At 31.2% G+C, this 3,450-nt stretch overlaps 1 protein-coding gene across 1 annotated transcript; it reads right to left on the minus strand.

Moving 5' to 3' along the window:
* Positions 1-661: 661 nt before the first annotated feature.
* On the minus strand, positions 662-1,164 carry LOC120208996 (hevein-like preproprotein). Its single transcript, XM_039208093.1, has 2 exons — positions 907-1,164; positions 662-796 (listed from the first exon to the last, which is right to left on the minus strand). The coding sequence occupies exons 1-2, from the start codon at positions 1,162-1,164 to the stop codon at positions 662-664; spliced, it is 393 nt and encodes a 130-aa protein (XP_039064024.1).
* Positions 1,165-3,450: the final 2,286 nt, after the last annotated feature.

Below are 3,450 nucleotides of genomic sequence, written 5' to 3' on the forward strand. Positions count from 1 at the left end.
TTTGAATAAACACCCAAGTCGTTGAACATCTAAGCTCAATTTAGAACTTAATTAAATCAATTGTGTTTCAGTCTTTGTCAATTTCTTATTCAAAAATAATGGATAAAGATGGGTAATTGTGAAATAGATTTCTTTCTGGCTTTTTTCTGAACTTATTATTATGCTTCGACAATTGTTTGATATTATGATTAGTGATGCACGTTGAATGTTTGTGCCATACTGTTGAGGGAGTTTTTAAAAGAGAGATTATTAGCTATGCGGTTTTTTTTCTTAGCAAAGCTGTCTTATTAAATAGAAAAAATAACATATCAGATCACCTTTTTCCTCGCATACTGTTAGTTCATGTCTTGTTGCAACAAAATAAGAAACAACAGTGCTTTAGTATTTCACATAAATTGGCAATTTTGACTTTTAATATGACTAAGATATTCTTAAAAATGCAATGAGGCGATAAATGAATGAGCCTGATGCTATAATTAGCTAGCATTTCTAGCTAGCTAGCTATTACATGCAGTAGCTGCATATTTATTTATTTATCTAATATGTTGATCATGAAACCAAGTGGGGGATCTGAGGTTTAAAATGAAATTTAAGGTTAAATATTATAGTGCATGACGGAGACGAAGTGTAGGATCATCACCACAATCCACAAATTCGTAGTTCACTGTAAGATGCCCGTCTTGCATTCCTTTGTCATCCATGATCTCAGAAACGCTGGATAGTCCAAATCCAAACTTGGCTGGTGCATGTATCCAGCACTCTCACCGTCACGCTTTTTCCATTGGCAGTTGGTCACCTGCATGCATATATGCATTATGTCAATTCATGCAGCATGGTTTCTAGTAAAACAGAAACAAATTTATTTTGCTTGAAAACAAAGGGCGCTTACTTTTAAGCAGAGTCCACATCTTGATTGTGGTTAGGAATCTCCGGTCCACAGAAGGCGGTCCAATAATATTTGCTGCGCCATTCAAAAGTCTCATATGCATATTCAGGGAACTGGGAGCAGTAAACGCCTACCTTTTTCGGACTCCAGTCATTCTCTATAACCTTGTAGTCCGTCCAATAAGCTGTCGCATCTTCAGCAGCCATGGAAGAACCTATTGCCCACCCCAACATCACAATGCAGCTAATTAGTATAAACCTAATTACTGATCTCTCCATTCTTCTTTTTCTTTTTGGCCTATTCTTCTGCTTGCTTTGAATGATATATTTCCTGGGATATGCTCTTATTTATAAGCAAAGTTCCCCTCAAAGGCTTTACAGGATAGCCATCACTTGTCTTTATTTAATCCTCTTCTCAATGGACTTCATTTATTTTAATTAATCTATATACACCCACATATGATTTCATGCTTCTTTTGTTATTATTCATTTTGAATATTATTACTATTATTTTGAATTTGTTCTAATTGCTTTGATGATACCATTTCTTGCGGTATACTTTGTTCTAATAACATTGATCAATTAGTTTGAATCGAGTATAATACATGTTCTCTAATTCAGCCATCAAAACCAATGTATATGAAACAGTTAAATGAACGAATTTATGTTAATTGAGCATTAATTTGATTAACACTGTTAATATCTATGAGATTTTGAGTTCAAGTTTATGTGTTTATTAACAATTGGATAATGATCAAAGTTTGAAAAATTAAAATAGAGAGATTAACTCTCAAGATAAATTTATAATTGCAACATCCTAAACCTCAAGTTTATTCTTTGTTAAAATATGCATTTATAGTTAACCGCTTCTTCTTTGCGTGCAAATCAAAGACAATCTTATCTTTACCTTTTGAGAGGGCTAAATCTGGAATATTTCATTTCATGTTGTATTAAACAATTCTTCAAGGTATCCACGGCCACCGGTGGATGTACATGGCCTCTAGGGTGGGCACATAAATTTTCTAAAATACAAATTTTCTTTTTTGAAATTCAAAAATTTTCAATTAATTATTTATTTTATTAATTGTGTTTGCCCTAAAATTTTATAGTGCTCATCCACATACAAAAAAATTATATTATAAATATATGTGTGCCCACCGTTGAATTTTTTTTTTTTTTTGAATTCGCCACTGTCCATTGATAAATAAGCCTCTTTTAGAGAAACATATGATAAAACATTACTATCATCTAGATCTTGCTAGTCATCAGTTGGCACATCCATTACTCCTTGAATAATTTCTTCATCCATAAGTGACTCAATCGAAGATTAATGAATACCTTCAACATCACCAATTTCTTGTTCGAGAGGCATATATTGATCGAACCGGATTTTACAATGTCGAAAATAATTTGCAATAGTTGTATGCTTGACATCAATATTCCAAACAACATTAATAAAATGGCTTGTATCGAATACATTAATCTTTTCAGGATTTAGTTCTCCTTTCTCGTAACTTTCCAAGATGCTAGAATGAAAGCAACACTGATAATAAATCTTAACTGCCATAATAATTCTAGCATAACATGAATGAATTTTCTATGTTGAATTTGGAGGCAAAAAGAATAATTCAGTGTTTCTCAAGCCTTCAATAACCTTGGGATGGATTGGGCAGTTGTCTACTATAAGAAACACCTTCCTACCAGTCATTCTAGAATTAAACCAACAAAAAAAATCTTGAAAAAGCAATTCAATCATCTATTCTTCTTTTTTATTGGCTCGATAATAATAGTTAAGATTGTCAATATCCACCCGTTTAAGCATCTAGGATTAGCAAACTTACCAATAATCTAAAAAGGCATTTTATACGAACTATCCTCTTTGCAACAAACCACAACAATAAATTTTTCCTTGTCTTTTTTGGTCCTTCTAATTGCTTTGTAGTCAGTGAATGATCTGCTTGCAAACGATAAAATAAATTTATTTCATTCATATTATAGATATAATTCCAATTAAATTTTCCAATTAGCTCTTAATTGAGGTAAATCATCATCAATATATCCAGAGCAACTGAACCCACCTTCATCAAATCTTCTATAAGACTTAATCCTATGTCTTGTCTTGAACAGCTCTAGCCAACCACATGAGAAGTTAAATTCAAAATACCGGGCTCTAAAAGATTTAAAAGCCTAAGGACCTAAATTGATAATTTATAAAGATAGGGGGCTAATTAAAACCCTAATCATTATCTAAATTATTAAACTTAAAGTTTTTTTATGAAATATTAATTATTATTTAATTTTATAATCGAGCAATCGATTCGAGTAATCGAGCATGTTATGCGAAAACTCGACTCGAATTGCTCCCTCATTAAACTAGGGTGTCGTCCTAATTGCTAAGCTTGATTCGAATTCTAAAATAATTAAAAACTAATTCTAAGAAATAAAGCTATAATATATCAAAAAAATTAATAAACTTAATTAAAATATTAAAACAACAAATAAATAATAAAAAACTAAAAACAGTAAAAAAACAACATAAAATAAAAAAATAAAAAAATATAAGTA

The sequence above is a fragment of the Hibiscus syriacus genome, unplaced genomic scaffold (assembly GCF_006381635.1).
Source record: "Hibiscus syriacus cultivar Baekdansim isolate YM2019G1 unplaced genomic scaffold, ASM638163v2 tig00017996_pilon, whole genome shotgun sequence".
Classification (NCBI taxonomy): Eukaryota; Viridiplantae; Streptophyta; class Magnoliopsida; order Malvales; family Malvaceae; genus Hibiscus; species Hibiscus syriacus.